The 22965-nt window shown below is 53.0% G+C and overlaps 6 protein-coding genes across 6 annotated transcripts; 2 read left to right on the top strand and 4 right to left on the bottom strand.

Moving 5' to 3' along the window:
• Positions 1-692: 692 nt before the first annotated feature.
• Positions 693-2696, bottom strand: PV07_01487 (uncharacterized protein; the record flags this gene model as incomplete). The annotated part of the gene is made up of 5 exons (XM_016388017.1): positions 693-1121; positions 1201-1289; positions 1384-1612; positions 1684-2278; positions 2345-2696. The coding sequence occupies 5 exons, from the start codon at positions 2694-2696 to the stop codon at positions 953-955; spliced, it is 1434 nt and encodes a 477-aa protein (XP_016254945.1). The 3' UTR covers positions 693-952.
• Positions 2697-2832: 136 nt separating this feature from the next.
• On the bottom strand, positions 2833-4440 carry PV07_01486 (uncharacterized protein). The gene has a single exon (XM_016388016.1). The coding sequence runs from the start codon at positions 3327-3329 to the stop codon at positions 2868-2870; it is 462 nt and encodes a 153-aa protein (XP_016254944.1). The 5' UTR covers positions 3330-4440; the 3' UTR covers positions 2833-2867.
• Positions 4441-6582: 2142 nt separating this feature from the next.
• PV07_01485 (uncharacterized protein) lies at positions 6583-8406 on the top strand. The gene has a single exon (XM_016388015.1). The coding sequence runs from the start codon at positions 6806-6808 to the stop codon at positions 8168-8170; it is 1365 nt and encodes a 454-aa protein (XP_016254943.1). The 5' UTR covers positions 6583-6805; the 3' UTR covers positions 8171-8406.
• A 483-nt stretch (positions 8407-8889) lies between these two features.
• On the bottom strand, positions 8890-11249 carry PV07_01484 (uncharacterized protein). Its single transcript, XM_016388014.1, has 4 exons — positions 11123-11249; positions 10024-10953; positions 9086-9959; positions 8890-9006 (listed from the first exon to the last, which is right to left on the bottom strand). Coding segments are annotated over exons 1-3 (1683 nt in total). The 5' UTR covers positions 11125-11249; the 3' UTR covers positions 8890-9006; positions 9086-9208.
• A 705-nt stretch (positions 11250-11954) lies between these two features.
• PV07_01483 (uncharacterized protein) lies at positions 11955-15928 on the bottom strand. Its single transcript, XM_016388013.1, has 2 exons — positions 15352-15928; positions 11955-15292 (listed from the first exon to the last, which is right to left on the bottom strand). The coding sequence occupies exons 1-2, from the start codon at positions 15650-15652 to the stop codon at positions 12561-12563; spliced, it is 3033 nt and encodes a 1010-aa protein (XP_016254941.1). The 5' UTR covers positions 15653-15928; the 3' UTR covers positions 11955-12560.
• A 937-nt stretch (positions 15929-16865) lies between these two features.
• Positions 16866-18466, top strand: PV07_01482 (uncharacterized protein; the record flags this gene model as incomplete). Its single annotated transcript, XM_016388012.1, has 3 exons — positions 16866-17354; positions 17409-17543; positions 17595-18466. 3 exons carry the CDS (start codon positions 16866-16868, stop codon positions 18393-18395), a joined length of 1425 nt encoding a protein of 474 aa, XP_016254940.1. The 3' UTR covers positions 18396-18466.
• Positions 18467-22965: the final 4499 nt, after the last annotated feature.

Raw genomic sequence — 22965 nt, 5'->3', positions numbered from 1 at the left:
CCGCGCGATCGAGGCCGCGGAACGTGGTGAGGAATCCGCGCGGCAGATCTTCCAGCCAGCTCGCGTCCTGGAACGGCAGGCCCAGGTCGAACAGCTCGCCTCGTCTCAGGACCTTGTAGGGCATGCGTTGGCGCACGAGTCCATGTACGCAGATGATGTCGTCGTCCGGGGCCAGGTCGGTGTTGATTTCGTCCAGCAGCGAGACTCCTCCGCTCATCAGGTCATTTACGCCGGGGAGGTATTGCTCGACGGGGACGGAGGGCAGGTCCGTGTCGCCGCATCCCTCGCTTTGGGCCGCTTCGCCAGGAGCAGGAGGTGTGACTCTGTCGCTTTTCGTCTCGATTTCTGCACAGTTGCCATCCTCATCGTCGAATGTCAAGACAACTTCCTCTGCCGGGGGTGTTGACTGCTGTGATGCCCTGTCCTCGAAGAAGGTGACATTGCCGTTGCCGCGTGGAAGGCATGAGTGCTCCGTTTCATTTGGAAAGGATGTCTTCTCCGAATTGTCATCCGCGTCACTGTACTCTGAATTGGTCAACATGGTGATGTCGAGAGTGCGCCAATTATTGTCGCCGCGCCGCACACGAGACCGTAAACGAATAAGTCCCTAGAAGTGAGAGCAGGGTGAGTGCAGAAGTCATGTTGGACAGAAGGTGAGGAATGGCGAAAGAATCACGTTATAGCGACAACAAACACCCGCACATGGACTTCCGTGTCTTAAACAAAGGTGACAATTCAGTCAAGGCACCTGTCTCGCTGTCGTTGATCATTCATCCCCTCCTTTGTTGCAACATCTCAGCTGCATCCATGCTTGACACGCGAGACACAAAGCAGGATGCCTCTTTGTTTCTATGCCGCACCCCTGTCCCAGTCTATATTCGCAGATTGACGCAAGTCGAGAAGAGAACGAGAGGAAATCTTTCGCAGTTGCCATTATACCGCACCCTCCCCGTCACAGTTTTGAAGCTCTCAGCGGAATTTTGTCCTTCGGCCACCACCATCCGACAAACCGCTCCAACTCTCGATCGGTCACGCCGGTCTTGACATCGTACGGCTCGCATTTCCCAAGAAATGCCCTGATAGCGATCTCCGCGTCTTCTTCTGCGTCGTAGTTGTACACACTAGTTCCATGTCAGCCAGCGCCCAAGCTTAAGGGAGCGACATATTCAGTTTGAATGAGACATGGAGAGTTGAGCTGACCTCAATGTTGTCACTGGATCTCCGTACAGATTCGGCGAGCGCATGAATTGCTCGCCCTTCAATTCTGGGGCCATAGCTTTATCTCGTGCCTATACAATCTCTCGGATCAGCAACTAACCCGGCAGATTTTTCCTTCGGGTGAGGAAGGTGAGACGAAATAGAGGTGCGGCAAAAGCAATCTACCTCTTGGATCGGACCATCTGGCACCTGCCAAATGGCGCCATTGATAAAAGACACTTGCTGCTTGTAGTACGCTTTGGGCATTCGCGTCTTCTCGTAGATTTCGATGGCTTGGGCGATGGTGATTTTGTCCTCCACAACTCTCGCCAGTGTCCGAGCCAGGAAGGCGCCGTCCTCCATTGAAGTCGCAGCGCCCTGCGCCATATGGTTGGTCATGGAGTGCGCCGCATCGCTAATATGAGTCCGAGAATCAGTATGGCGACCTATAAAGAGATTTCAGACACCGGAAAGCAATATTCATACCCCATCAGCACGATATTCTTCTCCTTGCTCGACCAGCTCTCCAATGGCCCCGTAACCAACAAGGGCCACCTCCTGGCAGAGGTCACCATGTCGACAATCCTCTTGATCCTCGGATCGTAGTCCTTGTAGGTCTGTCGGAAGTCCTTCTCCATGTCAACATCCTGGACATCGTCGACGAGGTGGTCCACGTGGTGGCTCAAAACCATATTGAACTGCTTGCCGCCAGAGATGGGATAGGAGATGATGTACGACTTGTCGGCCATCCAGACTTCCATGGTGAGTTTCTCGATGAGTTCTTTGGCGATTGGATCACGCCGGATCTCGTCATAGGGGACAAGGGCTCGATATGCACAGTTCCCAGTGGGAGGCGCGGGCTTGACGTGAGGCATGAGGGCTTGACGGACGGTGGAACGTACTCCGTCCGCGCCAATGAGTAGGTCGAATATCCATGATTGACCCTTAGCCGTGGTGACTGTAACTTTATTGGAAGGAGACGAGGTCCAGTCGATTTTCTCTACCCGGGCATCGATAACGAGATTGGCGCCCTCGCGACGAGCCACCTCTGCCAGACCGGCGTGAAGATGCATTCGGTGAACTATCTCTTCGTCAGGCTCGACCGCAAGGTTTCAAAAGTGACCTGCTCACCTAACCACCAAGGTACACCACCCAAATAGCTCAGAGATGTTAGCATATACTATGCTTGCGGTTCTGGTGAGATCAAAAGCGTACTTGCGGACATTTGGTATCGTCTTCGTATACCCAATCAAGGTGCCGTCTTTCCTCCTCATGTTCAGCTCCTCGAATTCCACGAGATCATCGCCGATCACCTTGTCCACGCCCCATTTCATGAGTAGTCTGGCCACATTCGGCGTCATTTGAATGCCAGCACCAATCTCGCCCAGTTCCGGAGCAGCTTCCAGGACCGTCACCTTCGCACCGGCTTTCCTGATGGCAATGGCTGCCGCCAGACCGCCGATGCCAGCACCACAGATCCCAACATTTAACTCGGGCATGTTTGGGATTTGCGAGGGGCTGCGGTTGTTCGTTGCTTTGCAAATAACTTGCAAGCTGAGCGAGGACGACGGAGAAGTGGTAAAACTGATGTCAGACAGACAAAGGAATCGAAAGCACCAGGCACAGGAGAAGGGCTCTTCTTTCAAAGTAGTTTCCTAGTTGTTGTGAAGCTAGCAAGTATAAACACCCTTGGGTAGAGGCGTGAGCACGTGGCAGGATAAATAACCAGACAAAAAGCCATGAGAATATCTACATATTTGTCGAGAGCCGTCAAGCACCAGCATGATGATATGGGCCATGTCCCCATCTCCACGTAAGTCTGCAGTCACGAAGGGGCTCTCCGCATCAGCAGGAAATTTCTCGGGTTGATGGACATGGGGAAGAGGTAAGGTGATTGCCCACTGTCGTTGCGAGAAGGCCAATGACGGTGTTGCACTCTCCACCCTAAACGAGAAACCTCGAGGCTGGTCCGGACAAGCTCCGACTCCGGTACATGGGTCCAGCTCGGTGCACTCGTCATATATAACTCCGTATGGCTGCAACGAACTACCGACAGCAGTTCCCGGGTCCCCGGTGCGTGAGCGACGATAGGAAATGGTGCTGTATTGAGAACGGGGCCACACCAGCCACATTCGAGAGAGCACCAGAGGGACCAATTTCGAGAACCCCAATTTGGAGATCTCGAGAGCGCCTCCAACGCGGTGAAGAGCCTTGGCGAAGGCTTGCTTGCACTTCGAGCCTGTTTGACGTCACCACTTGTTGAGATCCCACTCATCCAAGCAGTCTCTATTGCCGCTCGTTTCGAAGATCGCGGATTGCGAGCCTCGCCCAGTACCAGCGCAAGACGATTCGTCGGAAAGCGGTCAGTGAATTGATGCGGCCGACTCTTACGACCGCGCGCCTAGTCCGCAGCTTCAGCCTCTGGCCCAGTCTAAGAGCGCGTGTTCTCCAAATTCCCCTGTTTGGCGCTCCAGGGAAATCGCACCCTCCGCCTCCGCCGCCAGTAGTCAGGGAGGAAAGTATGACCTCTCATTTAAATGGTGAGCTCTTAATACCAGGTTCAGTCGCAGTCTTACTGTGCAGTCTCGGCTAGCCATAATAGCGCAAACCCTACTGATCCAGCGCAGTGTTCAGGCAACCTCTTGCCTTCTTCTCGAACCGTCCTCCGACTGGTTTCTATCGCGATGGGTACTGTAGGACAGGAGCCGCAGACTTTGGCAACCACGCCGTAGCTGGTGTGGTGACGGAAGAGTTTCTGGACTTTAGTGCTTCGCAAGGAAATGACCTGCGGACAGCAGGTCTGACAGGAGGCTGCAAGTGGTGTCTATGTACAGCGAGGTGGCTGGAGGCATTTCAAGCGTACAGAGACGGGAGAATCGGTAGGAATGGTGTCCCGAAAGTGGTGTTGGAAGCAACCGAGGATAGTGCCTTGAGACACGTGGACTTGGATACATTCAGGCAGTTTGCTGCCGAACCGCAGACGAACGGTGTGAATGGTGTGAACGGCGTGAACGGCGTGAACGGGCACTAAGAGATAAGAAACATTCGAGGGGTGGACGATACGGAATTGTCAAAATGTCAGTAGTACCCTATGTCTTGGGAAACAGAGAGTCAACAACTTACGTGGAAAAGAAAAAGAGATGGGCGCCGCTCTCCAGAGTAATCGGAATCGAATTGAAACCCTATCATCCCTCAAGAGGAAATCGATAGGTTTCCGCTGCGATTGCACTAAAGTAAGGAAGGACACTTGCGTGCCCTCCAGACCATCTTCGCAACGGCTCTTCCAAAGGGAATCCCTCGAGACACAAACACCACGCGGATGCCGGCCTTGAGGCCCTGTATATTTCTGATGCCAGATTGCGAGCACAGGGGGAATCGTGCCGGGCCCTCGCGGGCAGTACCATGTACCTCGACATCACAGAGTGATTCGAAGGCAGAGGTGCAAAGTTTGAAGATTACTCCGAATTTCTCATCTGCAAGAAAGAAAACGACTGCTCGACTGTTGGAGAAACAGGAGCAAGTCGTTATATGTGGCAGAGAACGCAGCGGATGGAGAGCGGCGCACAAGAGAAGAGGAAGAAGAAGACGAAGCCGATTTGTTTTTTGGTGTTGATGAAAACCATAATCCAGACTCACAATTATTCTGCCGCGTCTCACCGCCTGGGCCGTGGCTGCGCTAGCACGTGACCGAGATCGAGGTCAGCCACCGAGACCATCACCGTTGTTTGCCTTCATGTTTGAAGGAGCACTCATGTTTAATTTACTAGATGGGGCCAAAAGTACGGAATGTGTACATGGTGGGACCCTGTGTGTATTACATGCTGTTTTCATTCCCATGGACTTGCTCGTAGCATGCGCCCATGATAGGCGATCAAAAGCAGTAGATGGCATCCATCACGCTTCGAAGCGCAGACCTGTGAATCCTTCTCCAGAATTCATATTCATCGCCATCAGCGCGCAGATAACGCGCAGAAGACATGACTGAATCAATTATTTCAGCACTGGAAAATGGTGAGACCCCAACATCCAGCCATATATTTCCCAGCTATGCCGAGTAGCCAAACCGGGTGAGAGTCGCGAAGAGGGTGCGGGAGTAGATGCCAATGGGTGATTGACCCAGGGCACACATATTGGACTGCCACGAGTATGCTGGAGGCAGGGAATAAGCAGAAATGGTGATATTGGAGGTTGCGGTCCGCAGTAAGTGAGAGGGACGCGACCATCAGACCACCATTCTGACGTGGGTGCCCGGGCCCCCAGTCGGCATGCACCATGATGGATGCCTTGCAGTTTGAAAACAGGGCCCATGATGAAAGGCCGGGAAGGACATCGCTCTGGAACTTTTGAGGCGTGGTGTCCAGCAAAGACAATGCGCGATGTCTCAAGACTGAGCATCAACGCGATAGAATCCGACTCGTATCCTAGCGCCAACGCCACAGCGCCCTTGCTCGCCAACCCTGACAATCATAGCTGCGCCGTATGGAAGAAGGACGACGTTGCCGAAGGGTAAAGTAATGATAAATGAGCGCGTGTTTTCCGGTGTCATGCATATCGACTCCACAACTCAGCTTTTGCTCATTTCTTCTTCGATATGCCGTGTTGTCTCACTTATAATTCGATCCTTGTCCTGGGGGAGGACCACCCCATCCCTGCGGAGGTCCTTGAGGAGGCATCATAGGTCCCTGACCTTGCATCGAGCCGACGTCGGGTCGATTTCTGGATTTCAAGTTAGATTGCCGGAATGACTTAGGCGCATGATCATTGTGGTCGTCGTACCTCATATCTTGACGGAACCTGCAAATCGAGCAGGCTATCTAGACTCTTGGTTAGCACGCCAACCACATGGGTCGGATGGAGTCGTTGAACGGACTTCTTGGTGCCTCCGTCCTAGCGGGATAACTGGGACAAAGCAGAAGGTGAACCAGTCCCATGATTGAATTGGATGCGCCGACCAGTTTCCGCAGTTGTGACACTGAGCAGTCACTCCTTCGTAGCCTTTCAAAGGGCTTGTAAAGTCTAGTTGAGGAAAGCCAGTTAGCGGGCACAGTTCGCGCAAAGGCAGAGGCTCCAGTTCGAAGCTAGCTCACCTTTGGTGCCGACGACGAAGAAAAAAGCCATGGTTGTCGAACAGTGCTTGGACGACTCGATACGAAATAATAGTGTTTGACGAGAGCAATGTAGGAGAAGAGAATTAGATACAACCTGCGGAACAGAGCGGCAGCAGAGGATGTGTTTTTGTGCTCTGGTGATTGATGAGGCGATGCAGGGCGCATGACGAGACACTGACGCGCAATTCAACGGAGCTTGCGCGACTTGGCTCTGGCCTCGGCCATGGCGCCCAGATGCTGCTCCAAGGTATTTTGTGTACGAGATATGCGAGGTAATACTCCCACGCTCCATATGGATTCTGGGTTCTGTGGAGCTGCGAGGACCGCGAACATTTGCTAATATTCGTATGCACTCCACGCAGTTTCTGTGGCTGCGCATCCCACCATAATTGAGACGGTGAGACCAAATGCGGTCAATGTGACCAGCAACAACCACCGTCCTTCCTTCATCCTGCTTCCTTTCATTCACCGCAGGCTCTGTCAAGTCCGTCAGTATCATCATGGCCATCAATCCTGCCTCGAAACCACAGCACTTCATGGAGCTCACTCAAAATCCTCATCACCACCACCGCGTGCTCGCCCACGACCTCTACCAACCCATGCCCAATCCTCACCTCCTACACGGCGAGGCTAAGAGCTCCGCCGCTTCCGCAGCCTTGCAGAGCGATGAAGCTATGATCTCCCGCCACCGAACCGCCTCGACCTTTGACACCGAGAGCCAGTCTCCTACGCATACCTCCCCGTCTGATCCTTTAGACCTCACTCGCCGTCTCAAATCCCGGTCGGAGCTCGACCATATCACGGCCAACACTGCCCGGAAACGGAATGCTTGCAACCCGCTTCATTTGGCGGGGCAATCCCAACAGTCCAAGATCACAAACTTCTACGAGTCGCAGAATGAACAGATCGAGAGGCTGCTGAAGCCCGTAGATGAGCATGTCAGAGAAGCAAGAGACACGCAGACATCGACCCAGCTACGCTTCCAGATTGCCGTGTACGGCTCGTTTGTGGCGAACATCATTCTTGCAATTCTACAGGTCTATGGTGCCGTTAGTTCGGGCTCTCTATCCCTATTCACAACCATGGCGGACGCAATATTCGACCCCTTGTCCAACATTACACTTATATTGTCCAACAAAGCGGTCAATAGAGTCGATGCGCGCAAATTCCCCGCCGGCAGAGCACGAATAGAAACAGCCGGAAACATCGTGTTCTGTTTCCTTATGACAGCTGTCTCCTTCATCCTGATCGCTTTCTCCGTACAGGAGCTGGTGAGAGGCTCGAATGAAGACACCAAGAGATTCCATCTCCCGTCTGTTGTCGCCGTGGCTGTTGCATTTGCCACGAAACTCGGGCTGTTCCTGTATTGCTGGGCACTCAGGAATCAATACTCCCAAATTCGCATTCTGTGGGAAGACCACCGCAACGATCTGTTCATCAACGGCTTTGGTGTGTTGACGTCGGTGGGCGGGAGCAAGTTGCGTTGGTGGATAGATCCGGCTGGCGCAATTGTTCTCTCAGTCTTGATTTCCGTCCTGTGGCTGCATACTGCATACTCGGAGTTCCAGCTCCTCATTGGTATATCCGCTGACACCGAGACACAACAACTTATCACCTACGTCTCTATGACACACTCGGAGCACATTAAGCATATCGATACCGTGAGAGCATGGCACAGTGGACCGAGATTGGTCGTGGAGGTGGATGTCGTTATGGACCCTGACGAGTCCCTGAGAGTGAGCCACGACATCGCCGAGGACCTGCAGATGAAGCTGGAGAGTCTGCCCAACGTAGAGAGAGCGTACGTCCATGTGGACTACGAGTTTGAGCATCGGCCAGAGCATTTCTTGAAAAAGGAGTTATAGAAAGGTGAAACCAAAAAAACCGGATGGGAGGCTGTATACATGTGGTGCATTTGTTTTTGGAGTGTATCTTTGAGGGTAGTTCAGACGGCTCCGACCTAGACAGCGGGTCAGGAGCCTTGAGGCATATTTGGTTGGACACGATTCATGACAAGACATTCTCCATCTCGTGGACGGGTAGTCGAGCCCGTATTTGTCGGGATGTGGTGTATAATGAAGATCACCAATTCTTCTCCCTGTTCCTCTCTCGTGCAATCCCCTCTTAACAACAATGCATATGGCCCTCTTAACTTCCCATCTCTGCGCTTCCCGAGTTAGCGGGCATGGTGTTTGGTTTGCACGGCCGCTTCTCGGGCCTCCGCTGGCTGACTGCTCTGAAAGGGAGATGAGAGGCAGGCGGCGTCTTTGCGTACCTCACAGCCGGCAAGATCCAAGGTCTCGTCTGCCCTCGTCGGCATTTGTCGCCAATCCACGCGCAAAGACGCATCCAGCCCAACCCATCGCGGTTTCAAGCAGGGACAGACAGGCTACACAAAGTGTTTGTGTACGGGGCCTCGAACGCTGCTGAGTTCTTCTCCTCCCTGTGGCCGCGTCCACTGTGTTGTGAGGACCCAGAACCCGGGACACAGTCTCGGTGGTGGTCTAGTCTTGGGACAAATGGTCCAGGACGCATGTGGCGGGCAGCCGAGTGTGGCGCCCACCTAGAAGCGATACCAAAGATTATGTCGTGATCTATGGCGGTGGCTCCGGCGACTTTCAAAAGGGGTGGGCATGAGCCCCGAACTCGCATGTTCACGGTATCTGGTCCGCTACCTTGCTGGAACACATGAGTGGGCGTTCTGTTCCAGGTTAGTTGGAAATGTACACACACACACACACACACGTGGATACTAGTAGAATGGATAGACACATACATACCTCCCAGAAGAACAGTCATTGGGTGTGTTATGTTTTCGCTTTGGGGCTGCGTGACCAGCGCGAGATGGTGGGAAAGGGGAAGCTCCAGATTTAGCGCCCGTAACTTCTGTAGCAAAGTACTTCTCACACACTTGTACCCAGTGCGAAAGCGCTTGAGGCCTCGACTTCATCCCACAGCTCGACCCCGTCGGCGTCGTTGGTGGCAGGCAGCCACAGGAACTCGAGCAAGACGTCGTCCCTGAGGGCGGTCCAGGAATCAATCCGCAACATCCGCCGGCAGCGGTCGACGAGGCGCACGTACCAGGAGCGGGTACCGTTGTCCAGGCCCTGGGCGGCAACACCGCCGATGAAGGCGGTCCAGAGCACGAGATCCGGCGCCTCGGACCACGCCCTGCCGAAGTCGCAGCGCGACAGGCACAGCCTGATGCGGCTGGCCAGCAGCTCGAACGGCGCAGCGGGCAGCGGGAAGACGCAGAGCATGCCGTACGTGAGCGCGGCCAGCTGGCAAGTGTAGAGCACCTCCGCCCCGGTAGGACGCGCCTCGTTCACGTCTGGGGTCAGCGACAGGATCCCGTGCATCACGAAGCATCTCAGCTCTTCCAGGATCGCGAGACTGGGCGCCTCGGGCCGCGCTGCGAGGTAGTCGTCCACCGCCAGCGTATACTGGCTCAGACCCCTGAGGGCAATCTGGAGATCCCGCGACTTCGGCGGGGCGTCGAAAAGGCCCAGGGCAGAAAACCCCCGACCGAGTCGGCCGAGGGGATGATCCGCTCTTCGAACACGCGCCAGAGCGCTCTCGAAGTTGACGCCGAGGCAAGGAGCGAAGGGGAGTCGAGGCCTCTGGACCGTGCGGCTGGCAAAGATGAGGTCGGCACTAAGTTGCAAACCCAGAGTCAACTTCCCTTTCTGCATGCTCTATCAGGTCTCTCAACACTTACTAGCAAAGAAGGCCTCCTAGCCCAGGCAATGTAAACTTCTCGATCCCGCCGCGGAGCTCGATCATTTTCAAAAGCCCTTCTCTATGCATGGATGCAGCTTCTAAGGGCCCGCCGTACAGATTGAGTAGGCGTAGAGAGTTCAGAGGTCCTTGCGCCGGACTCCGCGGCCGGTTTGGCTGAGGCCGAGAGTCGAGCGTCATGGAATGGTAGGCAAGAGTGAAGACGGCGAGCAGGGTGCTGTCGTTGCAGGCCGTCGAATAGTTGGACAGAGCCGTGTTGACATATGTAATGGTTTCGGAGTAGGAATGAAGTAGCTGACGTTCAGCTTTCCGGTCCAAACAATGCCTGTGCTTGTTCCTCATGAGCTGGGAAAACGTGTATGCATAGAGAACGCCTGAGTCGGACATGATCTTGCGGACCCATGTTGCAGCAAGCTCGTTCTTCCCGGAGCTGTTGGCGGGCAGTGCTTGGCTGAAGGTCTCGTACAGTTGACTGAGGAGAAACCTGACCTCGTGCTCTGAGAACAGGACTAACCGGGGTAATGGCACAGGCAGGGCCAGAGTCAGTATATCAAGGGGCGTGGGAGAAGACAGGGCGAGAAGCATTTGAGCGTGTCCCGCGTCCTCGTTCGGCTCTTGCTGCTGCTCGTCCCAACAGAGAGGTGGGTAGACCGGCATCAATGCAGCCTCATGATTAGTGAGCAGAGACTGGGATCTGTAGTGCCCTTCCAGATATGGCAAGACACAGTGGCCTGTGGTTGGCGGATGTATTCGTGGTGTAGGGTCGCCAGCGGTTCGCACAGGGCCAGCAGCGCTTGAAATGGTGCCTTTACGCCAACGCAGCCTTGATGCATTCGCCCTAACCGCGCTACGAGATTGAGCCTTCTCGCTTTTCGTCTTGGGATACCCAATGATAAAGGTGGGTGAAGGCCTGGGCGATGTCTTGTTAGCGGATCCGGGGCCCGTCATTGAGCAGAGGACGCGGCCACATCAGATGGGCCAGCCTAGTGGCCTCGATCCATGCTCCATCAAGGATATTGCCAGTTTTCTCTATTTGTGGCATGTGAATGCCAAAGGACGCGACAAAAGGGACCGCTTACATGGCTTTCGGCAGCAGTTGAGGCCGGTCCGGGCTTTGGGCTGGTGGTCGGGTCGACTCCTCCGTGGCGCTCCTTGTTCCACTGCCCCATCAAGTTTCATATGCGTGCGATGGCCCAGCCAGTTCCGATTTGGGGTATTTGGATGTCGACATGTCTGTCTTGGGCCAGAGATGCAGAAGGGTTTCGGCATCGAAGCAGGATTACTATCAGATGACTAGCAGCAAAAACCAAAAAAGGAAATTGTCTGACGAGCAAGATTTACTAATTTCCATATTTGGGACACCCAGATCCCCAGTAAGACTTAGGCAAAGAGCGCTTCTATGTGTTGCTGAATGATATACCTTGTAAGCACAAGCGGCCCCGGAAACAAGACCACGCTCAAAATTCATGGAATAGTACCGAGTACATCTTCTCCTTTGATTCTTGGAGCGATCACTAGCGTCTGCAGTGTTTAGCAAAGCACCGGATACTAACACTTCAAGGCTGGAGCACCCTCAGAAAACGGCAGCCTGCCCGACAGCAGCTACGCGAGAACCAACGGAGGAATCGTAGACCACGCACCGTACGTTTTAAGGCCCATCTTGAGGCGCTCCAGGCTATGGGCGTTGAGGAAAGGGAGCATGGATGCTTTCTGTGGCGGGCCGGTACAATAAAGCTAAGACCCAGTCTACGGTCTTTACGGTTAGACCACCTTCGCAGCTGGGAATAGTCTGTATTAAGACCAGCATAAAGATTTGGTCAGACGACGAGAAACCATAACAGCTTACACGAGATAAGTACGTACACGACATCAAGCTGAGGCAACAAGGGGACAACGCAGGCGCGAGCTTCGGACAAAAAAGGATTTTAGTATTGATGTAATAGATCTGGATACTGGTGCCAGTATGTCAAACGACTAATTTAGCAATATACACAACCAGGCAAATACTTTTGACCTGGAAGACTCTCTTGGTATCAGTATCGCCCCCTCATACAACCCAACCACATCGCAGCGCATTATGCAATCAAGACCCCATCTGCATGTCACTTGAACCCCGTTCATTGCACCCAAGCCAGAATTGCAGTCATTCTTTTCATGGACATCGTAGATCGACCCAAAGCCCTGCACGAGGCAAGCAGCAAACGAAACCCCGTGCATCAACACCAGTCCCCTGTTTCGGAGGACAATTGAATGCAATTCTCCCGTCTCGCCCAACCCGTTGTCGAAATTGAGGCGCCATAGGAGTGAAGAAAAGTGCCAAGAATCAAGCATCGCCTGTCGCGGTCCAAGACTCCGCCCAGCCGGGTTAGAAGAAATCCAGAACGTCCACCCAGTCACGAGAACCTTGAACTTGAAGCCGGGGAGTAGAGGAGAACTCGACATAAAGAACAGTGTAAGGTAAAAGCACCCACAGCCCACGCCTTCCAATCCTCAACCTCGGCCAAGGTGAAGACCCAGCTATCTCTGCTGGAACTGCATGTTTTGCTGCTGCTGTTGTTGCTGGTGTTGCTGTTGTTGTGCCGCCATCACCTGCTGCGCATGTTGCATTTGCATCTGCTGCATATGTTGCGCCTGTTGTTGTTGCAACATCGCCGCCATGTTCGGATTCACTCCCTGCATATTCTGCATGTTCATCATGGCATTCTGCATTCCCCCTCCCTGTTGTGCCATTTGTTGTCGCGCTTGAGCTTGTTGCATTTGCGCCATCTGATTCATGGCCGCCTGACGCTTCTGGATTGCTGCCTGTGCGTACCTGTGAGCTTGCACCTGTACCTGTTGCATTTCCTGCGGTTGAAGCATTTGCACGTTCCCGCCATACTTTTGAGCGGCTTGCTGCGCGAAACGTTGTGTGTAGCTCTGCAGAGTCTGCTGGAATAGCTGTTTGAGTTGGGGGTCTACCTGTGGTCGTTGTTGGGGATGAGGTGCACCTTGTCCCATCATCTGTCCCTGGGCCTGGGCCTGGGCTGCTTGCATCATTCGTTGCTGTTGTTGGGCATGAGCTAGCTGAGTCGCTTGCTGTTGAGGAGTCATTTGATTTGGCGCTGGCGATCCGTGATTTTGCGCTTGCTGCAGGCTCTGCATTTGGGCCTTGACATGCTCGGCAACAGATTGGTTGTACGCCTTCTGACTCTGGGCAGGATTGGGGGACATATGTGCGCTTTGTGGAGTCCCTTGCTGTTGCTGCTGCTGCTGCTGCTGTTGCTGCTGTTGAGCGGCTTGGCGAGCCATTGCAGCCTGCCGATCTACCTGTGCGTGATGTTGTGCCTGCATATGCGCCACTTGAGCAGGGGACATTTGCGGAGTTCCGTTGACCATTTGCTGGTGCATCGCTACTTGCTGGGCTTGTGCGGCAGCCTGTTGCTGCAGGGCATGGCGGCGTTGCATCTCAGCTAGTTGTCCAGGATTCATCTGCCTGGGCACACCGTTCGGCATCTGCGCTGGCATCCCCGGCATCATCCCAGCAGCTACCATTTGTGGGGTAGCCCCATGAGGGCTGCCGTGTGTAACGGGCTGTGCAGGAGTATTCTGTCGCATGATTGGAGTGGCATTCCTTTGAGCAGGGGTACCATGTGGTATCTGTGGAGTACCATTTCGACTTGGCCCTTGGGTACTGGGGGCCCGGGTCATAGGTGCACTGGGGTGTCCGTGCTGTACAGCCGATCCCGGTCTTGGCGGAGAACCGTGCCCCTGCTGTGAACCAGATATCGCCATGGGCACGCCGCCTTGAGCAGCGCTTGTGACAATAGGTGAGGACGCTGCATGTGGAGTTCCTTGACGGATAATGGGCGAGCCCCTCTGTTGACCGGCTATAATTTGGTTCTGCATGTTCGGAGGTATGCCGTTGACCTGTTGAGAGGGGGGCCTTTGAGCCACTTGCTGGACCTGCTGTTGCTGGGCCTGCTGCTGTAATTGCTGCTGTAGTTGCTGCTGCTGCTGAGCCTGCTGAGCCTGTTGGGCAGCCATTGCCGCCGCCATTTCTTGCTGACGAGCTCGCAGCATTCGGGCTTCCTGAGCACGTTGCATCATGATTCGCTTCTTCTCCTCTTCTTGGATCCGTTCTTGCTGGCCTCTTCTATTCTCATCTTCTTGGAGTTGCCGTTCTTTCTCACGCTGCTTACGCTCGGCAATCTCGCGCTTGATACTATCAAGAGCATTAAATTTCTCGAAACGAGGTTGAAAGAGAGCCGCGGCCGCTTGACCATCCACTCCAGCAGCATTTGCGGCGCCATTGGTACCCGCAGTACGCTCGTCCATAATGAGCATGAATCGTTCCTGCTCCTTCGCATGCGCATCATCTGCCGCAAGTTCAGCAACTGTCCGCTTCCGGCTCTTGGGTGATGGTGGTCGCTGGTCGTGAAGAGGATCCTTCAGCATGCCAAGAAGGGTTTCCGCTTCGTCCAGACTCTCAACAGGCTCTAGATACAAGGGAGGGGCCGTCGCATTGACCACTCTCCCTTCATATTCAAGCATATCCTTAGGATCGATCTTCAGCTTTATCTTCTTGAAGGGTGGGCCTTTTTCACTCGAAGGTGTCGGTGGGATGGCTGATATCGGAGTTTGCGGAGCCCCAGCTCCGGGCGCACGGCTGTTTACGTTTGCTTGTGATTGCTTCCGATTCAGTGATTTCGGATCTGGCGTCATGGCATCAATGACTAGATCCATGTGCCGGGACAAGATTGTGGGCCGCAATGCGACGTGATAGACCTTCGGTTGCGGTTTCGATGATTTTGGCACAACATCGATTGTATCGTCGGAACTGGGAAGCGCCTTGCCGTCACTCCCCGCCAGCTCATTTTTTAGGGGAGGAGACTTTGCAACGGATTGTTCCTTCGGCGGGTATGGTGCGTAGGGCGAAGGAGTAATGTACTGGTTGTAATTGTGGATGGAAAATGGTCTTTCGTCATCTGCACCGCCTCCCGAAGCCGCAGCATGCTTTGCAACTGACTTGTGGTCGACCACCCGGACAATGAGCCAGCCATCGTAGTATTTCACCTCGGACTTCCGAAACTCTTCTACCATATCATGTGGAATCGTGCCTCTGGCCAGATGTTCAATAAAGACACGCATCTCGGAGTGGTAGCTGAAACTACCATCCTGCTGATCGAACCGAAAATGCGTAGGGTGAAGATGCACGATAAGAGAAGGCGCGCAACCTTTGAACTTGCGGAGGATGTGGGATTCTTTGGGAACTAGAGCGCGCGATTTGTCAGTGTTGCTTTCTCAACAGCGCGAAACTGCAAGAGCGTACCATGCGGCTCCGGGTATTTCTTAGAAGCCCGTTTATCCAAAGATCCACCATCAGCCGTGCTGTTTCTCGTCGTCAGGCGCTGGACTCGTCGGTTCGGTCGCGCGACGGTATTTGCCACGGCGTTGTTATTGGTAGCAGATGTTGGCGTCGCGTTCTGTCCAGGGAGAGTCTTCCTCGCACTGGAAGGGGACGAAGAGGGCGCCGTGGGCTTCACACCGTTCAGATTTGTCTGGACCATAGGCGCAGGAGGTTTCTTCATCTTGGTCGCCGTCCCTGCGGGCTTCGCCATGACCGCGGCCATGATGGCGTTGATCCGGACGCGATCGAGTTTCACGGTCTCCCATGCACTAAGGTCGTTACTCCGAAGGAGATGAAACTTCCTCAAAAGCTCCTCGGCCGTGATGCGACGCAGTTGGGCAAACGCGCATCATGAGGGGCAGAGGTCGGTCGTGAATTACTTCGGAGGGGTTCCGGGGCTATAATGACTCGATCTCTGCGGTTGGCGGGTTCAAAGAGTCGCAGAGGTCAAGCAAATAGGGTATATAGGGTCAGAATAGATGAAATCCTGACTATGGGGGTTGCGGGTGATACCCAGTGCCATCATGGTCGAAGTCGCATTAAGGTCAGAATACCCATCTCTTGGCATACACCAGCTCACGTGCCCGGTCGCTTTTTAGCAATGCCGCTTTAAAATCCCCAGAGTCCCCAGGCCGGGCCGAAACAAACTTCCAACGTCGTTCTCTGACTCTCCAGGTCCGGTTCACGACTTCTGGGACTTAGAACGGATTCAACTTCTCTGTTCTGACTCGACTCATGGTCTAAACATCAATTGCTGCAAAGCTTTCCTGTGTACAGAAGTGAATAATCCTTCTACACCTGGGTACAAACGAGCAAGACCATTGGTAGCGAAATCGTGGGGTAACCGATGTCCCAGTTTCAAACCGTCAATGGTATCTGTTCCCCAGAATCCTGAGATATCATCCAGGGGCCTTTGCCGATATCCTCTGGGTACCTCAGTTCCAAGTGTTTCTTATGGAAAGCTCGCACTCAAAGCGTGCTTGTGCCTCCAGCCAGCCTCTGTGGTAGACAACATCAAGTGGCGTTGTTGGAAGTCTTAACTGGTCACTGCACTTTAGGGGGCTCAGGCAGCGCTTTTAGATAAGAGATTTGAGTCTATTCAAGGTCCTTGCTTTTGACACGACCATGCCAAATCCTGGTGGATTATATCGCGGATGCAGTGCCTGTCGCACTCGCAAGGTCAAAGTCAGTATGACCAGCTGGACTTCCCTCAGGTGACTTACTTGTCTCGACAGTGCGACCAGACATTTCCGTCGTGTCGAAGATGCCTCAAATCTCGGGTACTCTGTCCAGGTGTACCTGCAGTTGCAGACGTCATGTTCCGCCACGAGACATCGAAAGTTATGTATAGAGCAACCCAAGCAGAGAATCGCGCCCACAGCTCACTTCCTCCGGACCATAGCCAGGACCACTACCAAAAATGCTGTGACTCCGCAATGACGAATACTTATTCAGCCCTGGAGTTCTGCGATCCCTTCAGCCCTTGTGATATCGATGTACGGGTCAACGAATTGTCGGGAGAACTTTCGACTTCGAGCGTCCTGTTAAGCTCATGTGACTACCAGAATGACCCGAGGAGCTTCCTGGAAACCACACCATCTCTTTCTATATCAAGTGAGTTGAAATTGTCGAAGACGGAGATAATGACCCAGTATTTCTTTGAGCAGCTTGTCATGTCTGGGACGTGGCTTTCCCTCTTGCCACAACTATACATACGCTCCTGTGAGAACAGTGCATTGAGACACTCCATACGTGCGGCTTCGCTCTTACTACTGGGAAATCAAGCCGGTGACCATGGTGCGATTGGCTCCGCCCGCAAGTTTTACGGCCGGTGTTTGAATCTACTGAACGTTGCCCTCGACGATGATGCCCAGAAATTGAAGGATGAGACCTTCTGTACGGTTCTCGTTCTTCACTTGATCAGCGTCAGTTTTGATCTTTATGATGACAGAGAAATCAATGGCTGAGCTTTGACGAAGGATATTGCAGGGGAGCGCTCGGTCACATCCGGGTCGCACCTGAGAGCGTGCAAATCCCTCCTCTTGCAGCGAGCATCTCAACAGTATTCTGCCTCAACCAATTCTAAGGTCGCAAATTCTTTGGTTATTCAAGCTGTAGGTTTGGCCTCTCGAATCTTTTTCCAAGACTGCTCACAGATGCCGCAGCAAGCTTATGTTCTGAAGCACTATCCGGAATGGTCTGAGCTGTGTGAGGAACAAGTCTGTCATCGCGCTTCTGCAGAACCCGCGGCAGAAATCTTACGCTGCTGCTTGGCAATCGGGAAATTACGAACCTCAGTCGAGAACCTATCCAACGTACTAGTTGGGTCTGCTACCAATATCCAGATGGTGTGGCTTGACGCTTTACAGGGAGCAGAAGAGATTGACCGACGATTTGAGGAATGGGAGAGAAGCCTGACTGGTCGGTGGCTTCCAATGACGACAAGCCACAGCCTTTCAGATGTGCTTGACGCCACTATGGACTTTTACAACGATATCCAGGTTGGCAAGGTATGGAACCAGTATCGATGTGCTCGTATTGCTCTTCATGAGCTCATCATTGAAATTGTGGAGAATGTGGTCTATATTTGTCCCTCTTCCAGACAGAACGTGGTACCAAAGGTCAAGCGATCCGCCCAGACTATCACCAACATGTTGTCTGCGATATGCGACAGCATACCTTTCCACTTGCAAAGAGTCGACTCGAGGGGCCAACTGGTAACTCAAACGGCGCAAAGAGTCCTAGGTGGAGAGCATCTTTTGTGGCCGCTAGATGTCGTTCTTCACAGCCGCTGGAGTAACAATTCACAACGAACGCAGGCGCACAAAACACTTGAGGAGATTGGGACATCTCTCGGCCTGAAACAAGCGTCGAAGACGATCCAACGAGAGCAGGAAGCCCACATCACTCTTACGGAAGAAGACTTTTATACAGAGTTTCCGGCTGTGAGCTGGCCAGCCTGTTGATTCAGTGAAGGCAAGCTGCGCGGCATGACTGGAATATCATCACAAATGTGCTTTACGATCTTTCAGCACCTCCTGTATTGTCTGAGCATTAAAAGCTGTCGTACTTGACGATATGACAAGTGTACTTATGTACCGGATTTACATTCAACTACTACCATCGTCTTGGCAGAAACTCCCCCGGTTCTGCCCCAAGCCCATGCTTTTCTTAACCCCAGTCACGAGAAGAGTACATCGCTTCAGTGTGGTCATCTTCGACAAATTGCTGATAAAGTCCAACGTACTACAACCCTGTCAATGCCATCATGTAACACAAGTGTATTCACTCTGGGTCGGACGATCTCTCTAACTCCTCGCCACCATGATGTGCCCGCATGGGTAATTTTGTCACTGTTCGTCGCCTATACCTGCAACTCTTGAGAGTTTGGAGATCACCCTCTGCACCATAATGACAAGGTCTATGCTGTGTGGTCAGGGCTAGCGGCAGTGGCAGAGAAGAATAAAGTTCATCAGCTACTGCTCCATTTCTGCCACCTCATGTTCACTTCTGCCACTCTCAATAGATCATCGATCTTTGGAATGTGCTTCGATTGAATGACGACTTATTGAGGGATGGCACGCGGGACTTTCGCCCGGTTTCCGCGCGTTGGAAGCTTGTACACTGGAACGTCAAAACCTCACTCGCTGAGCAGGGCTGAGGCCCCTGAGGCGGAGAGTCCACTTGGCCCAATCAAAGAACCGAGTTACCCGGTACGCTAGCCTCCTTCGGCCAATCTCTCTTTTCCACCCTATTCCCGGCAACCACTCCTGATCCTACTCGTAACGGAGTGTCATCAAAATCCCCACTTGTACGCATGCATCCATAATTTTCCAAACCTCAGGTCGAAATGATCGACTCAACCTACAGCTTATTGTCGCGCGCTTTCAACTGCCCCGCAATCGCTGTCCCGGCAATTCGGCCAAAAGTCAGAGAGCGAAGTACCGTCGTCATAGGGGGATACTGTATGTCAATTCAGAAACGCTGCTTCGAAGAGCACTGCGGACCATCCAACGTACCTCGTGATAGAACGCTCCTGTGAGCTCTCCAGCGGCATACAATCCCGGGATTGGGATGTTATTTGCCGCGACGACCCGGGATTCAAGGTCGGTCTTCAGACCTCCGTAGGTAAAAGTGAGAGTTGTCTTCAACGGGAACCCATAAAAGGGTGGTGTTGCAATTGGATTCGCCCAGTTGGTCTTGTTAGGCGACAAGCCTGTCGTGGCTTTGCCGTCAAACTTCATGGTATCCCATGGCTTGTCGTTGCACGCCGCGTTGAACTCCTGGACGGTGCGCTCCAGCTTCGCGGGCTCCAGCCCGAGCTTTTCTGCCAGTGTAGCAATGGTCGGTGCCTCCTCAGGATCAAGATCTGTGGTTTGATAGACCCAGCCGGGACGAAACTTATCAGAGACAGGCCTGTCGAAGATCAAGTACGCTTCATTGTTCTGGTCACGCCAGGTTTCCAGGGCAATCATTTCAAATGTTGCGAACAAATGTCGTTTTCCTTCATCGTAAAATCGCTTGCAATCGCCATTAACCACTATACCATAACAGTGGCCCCAAATCACTGCATCCGGTTTGCTGGTTCGAGCATCGACAATCTCGCTATGGATGCCGTCGAAAGCGCCAGAGGTTGCGGCACCCACTTCCATAGCCATGCGAAGGCCGGCTCCACGGTTGTGCACGAGGCCTGGCGCAATAAGGGGAAGGGCCTGGGTCCGAGGCCCGACGTACTTTGCCAGCATCTCTTGGTTTCCTTCGAAGCCACCACAGGCGAGCATTACGTTTGACCCAAGAACGTCATAGAGACGACCATCGGTCTTTCTGACTTTTACTCCGGTCACCTCTCCTGTGTCGCTGGTGAGCAGCTTTTCGGCTTGTGTCTCCCACATAATGGTCAAGCCATCGTGCTCTTTCATGTGGTTAAAATAGTTTTGCACAATGGCATATCCACCGCCTTCTGGGGTGGCATAGTATTGATCTGTGTCGAGTTCAAGTAACACATTCTTCTCTTCTATGGTTTCGCTGTGTAGTCAGCAATTCACATAGCCCTTCATCACGTAGTCAATGGGACACGGGAGGTCTGTGATGCTTACTATGGTGATTGATCACAACTCCGTGCTCGAGGAGGTACACCATAGTCTTGGGAACCTCCAGATACATCTTTGCGCAATAATCTCTGTCGTGCAGACCTTGGCTGACTCTGTCCATCTCATTGATCCAGGCGGGATCGAGATTGTTGTCTTTGTCAAGCCTAAGGTAAGCTGATGTCCAGCGTGACGCGCCACACCTTTCTCCGTCTTTGCCGCTTTCCACGATAACAACTCGTCCAGGTTTCTTCTGAGCTTTGCAGGTTTCCAGAAAAGCTAGAGCCGTGGCGGACCCAGCAAAGCCAGACCCGACGACAATAAGATCATATTTGTCTTCTGACATGACGAAAGACCCAACAGTTCTTTCGTAAAGTCACGGATTCCAATCTGTAGGGCAAATTTTTCAATGATAGTAAAGTGTACAGTGAAATGCAGAGCTACAACTTATATGCTCTTCGCCTGACCCTCGGCATGGTCTTATAAACCTTTTCCCGCTCCCACTTTCGCAGGCAGCAACGACAATCTCCAGAACGTACAAAGGTATTCGGGTCCAGGTTTGCAGGTTTGAACAACTCATTTCTCTTCAGTCGCTTGCCGAACGCGGGGTTCATGCAGAAATTGGTCCGTGCTCTTGAGAGGTTCTGGGGTACTCCAAAGATCAATCGAGATACCGAAGTGGTAACTTCATCAGTCTGCAGCCTTGGCCTCTAGAAGAGGCTAGGTTACCGAGCAGTCAGAATGTGAATCCTCTTGTAGCCACCATCTGTTTGGCTGAACCCATTTTCTCCTGAGGTTACACATACCAATGCGCCGAGTGACAGGTGCAAAGGACAGAAACTCTCCAGGAAATGGGGCCATCCTCCACCACAGCCGCCAGAAAGACATTGAGGCGGCCTACAAGTCTCACCAGAAAATGCTTAGACGGGTACATCGTAGAATGTATGGCAAATCAGAGCATTGCAAGGATTATTTACGCAACGAGTTAGACTACCGAGAGCCTACTTTGGTCTCGGGCCATCTCGCACCAAGACACATTCCCGAGCTCGCTTATAACAGAACCGGTTAGGCACCCTAGAACTGGCGCAACAATCCTACGAGTGTGCTTGGAATTTTCTCCTCGGTTGATGGAATTTGACTAGGCAATGCAAGGCAGTCTACCAGTCCCTACGAGTTGAGCAGTCTTGGGGGCATTGGTGCAATGTGTCATGTTCCACGGATTTTGGGAGACTTTGGCAATCTGGTAACTCCACACAACTTGGGCAGGAAAATCCTGTAGCCACTACTTCTACTCTCCACAGCTTTTCGCAGCACCTTCCGAACAGCTGGAGAGAAGAATGTTATATATGTATTTCTGAAGGTCCATTACATGATATGACCATTATCGACAGCGTTGCAGCTCGATAACCTTGGTTTCTCAGGGTTGCAGCGATGGCCGAAACCCGCGAGTCCAGAATCCTCCTTCGGCGAGGAACAATCCTTCAGCATGACGAACATGACAGAGTTCGTGTGCTTCGAGACACGGATCTTCTGATTCGAGGAGAACACATCGCCCAGATCGGGAAAGACTTGGTGGTTGGACCAGACACCAAAGTCATAGACTGCCATGGCAAGGTGGTCTCGCCTGGTTTTGTCGATACTCATCATCACGTTTGGCAAACTCAGCTCAAGGGAAGGCACAGCGACGACAGTCTCCTCGATTACACTGCAAAAGGCAATTGGCAGCCGTTCAATTATACCGCACGAGACGTCTTCTGGGGTGAACTGGGAGGGTTGATGGAGGCCATCGATGGAGGGACGACATGTATTGTGGACCATGCTCACATGGCCTACTCTCCGAGTCACGGCTTTGCCGCCCTCGCAGCCACTCTTTGCTCTCAAATACGTTCAATCTTATGCCTCAGCGTGACCCCACGGCTTAAGAGATGGGATAATGAAGTCATTGCGGACAGCCAGCTCGTACCTGATTGGTTTTTCCCGCTGCTGCGCGACCTCCAGCAACAAACACAACGACCATGTGGAAGAGTGGCTATGGGGCTTGGCTTTGACTCCTACACATTACCACGCGAGGACGTAATACACATATTCGAAACAGCTCGGAATATCGGAGCCAAGATAATCACTTCCCACTGGCGAAGGAATAACATTGCAGGTATGCGGCAACCCCTGGTCGGCTAACATCTTCTTCCTTTCCTTCTGACTCCTCGCAGGCATGGGGCTCTCTGTGCCCAAGGCGTTAGAAGAGTATGGTCTGCTCAGATCAGACATTATTCTGTCTCATGCCACCGGGTCAACGGAAGAGGAACTCGAGATAATGCGAAAATCAGGGGCATTCGTTGCTGCGACTCCGGGTACGGAGTCCCAAATGGCTCATGGCGAGATTACCGGGTTCAGAAAAGACGTGCGAGGCTCTATTGGCGCCGATTGTGGGTTTCGACTACAGATCTTT

Source organism: Cladophialophora immunda (genome assembly GCF_000835495.1).
Source record: "Cladophialophora immunda strain CBS 83496 unplaced genomic scaffold supercont1.1, whole genome shotgun sequence".
Classification (NCBI taxonomy): Eukaryota; Fungi; Ascomycota; class Eurotiomycetes; order Chaetothyriales; family Herpotrichiellaceae; genus Cladophialophora; species Cladophialophora immunda.
Note: the sequence above shows the minus strand (reverse complement) of the source record. Positions and strands in the feature narration are given on the sequence as shown.

Bases quoted from the DNA above. Each gene is read 5' to 3' on its own strand.
- PV07_01484 (XM_016388014.1), bottom strand. The intron at 9,960-10,023 runs GTAAGTGTTGAG...TTTGCAACTTAG, and splicing joins CTAGGAGGCCTTCTTTGCTA to TGCCGACCTCATCTTTGCCA.
- PV07_01483 (XM_016388013.1), bottom strand. From the start codon at position 15,652: ATGGCCGCGGTCATGGCGAAGCCCGCAGGGACGGCGACCAAGATGAAG. The intron at 15,293-15,351 runs GTACGCTCTTGC...CGCGCGCTCTAG, and splicing joins GAAATACCCGGAGCCGCATG to TTCCCAAAGAATCCCACATC.
- PV07_01486 (XM_016388016.1), bottom strand. From the start codon at position 3,329: ATGTGGCTGGTGTGGCCCCGTTCTCAATACAGCACCATTTCCTATCGT.
- PV07_01485 (XM_016388015.1), top strand. From the start codon at position 6,806: ATGGCCATCAATCCTGCCTCGAAACCACAGCACTTCATGGAGCTCACT.